The following is a 221-nucleotide window of genomic DNA, read 5'->3' as shown; positions in this document are numbered from 1 at the left end:
GCGGCTCCCCGGGCCGTGCCGCGCCGGGCCGTGCCCGGCCCCTGACAGATGTTCGCTCTCTCCTCCCCTCCACCAGCTCGAGGCACTGGAAGCCGTTTTTGCCCAAACCCACTACCCCGATGTGTTCACTAGGGAAGAGCTGGCTATGAAAATCAACCTCACGGAAGCCCGAGTGCAGGTAAACATTCTGGGGAAATTATTTAACTCTCGGGGATTCAAAA

The 221-nt window shown here is 58.8% G+C and overlaps 1 protein-coding gene across 1 annotated transcript in view; it reads left to right on the top strand.

Annotated features, from left to right (window-relative positions):
- Nucleotides 1–48: 48 nt before the first annotated feature.
- DRGX (dorsal root ganglia homeobox) overlaps nt 49–221 on the top strand; it is a gene marked incomplete at its 5' end in the record, with an annotated part of 13,751 nt that continues 13,578 nt past the window's right edge. Inside the window, one exon of the mRNA XM_010158386.1 lies at nt 49–178. Within this exon, the coding sequence (XP_010156688.1) occupies nt 49–178 (130 nt within the window). The remainder of the gene's footprint in view (nt 179–221) is intronic.

Source organism: Eurypyga helias, unplaced genomic scaffold (assembly GCF_000690775.1).
Source record: "Eurypyga helias isolate BGI_N326 unplaced genomic scaffold, ASM69077v1 scaffold29610, whole genome shotgun sequence".
Classification (NCBI taxonomy): domain Eukaryota; kingdom Metazoa; phylum Chordata; class Aves; order Eurypygiformes; family Eurypygidae; genus Eurypyga; species Eurypyga helias.
The sequence above is the reverse complement of the archived record's forward strand: the minus strand, read 5'-3'. Positions and strand labels throughout refer to the sequence as shown.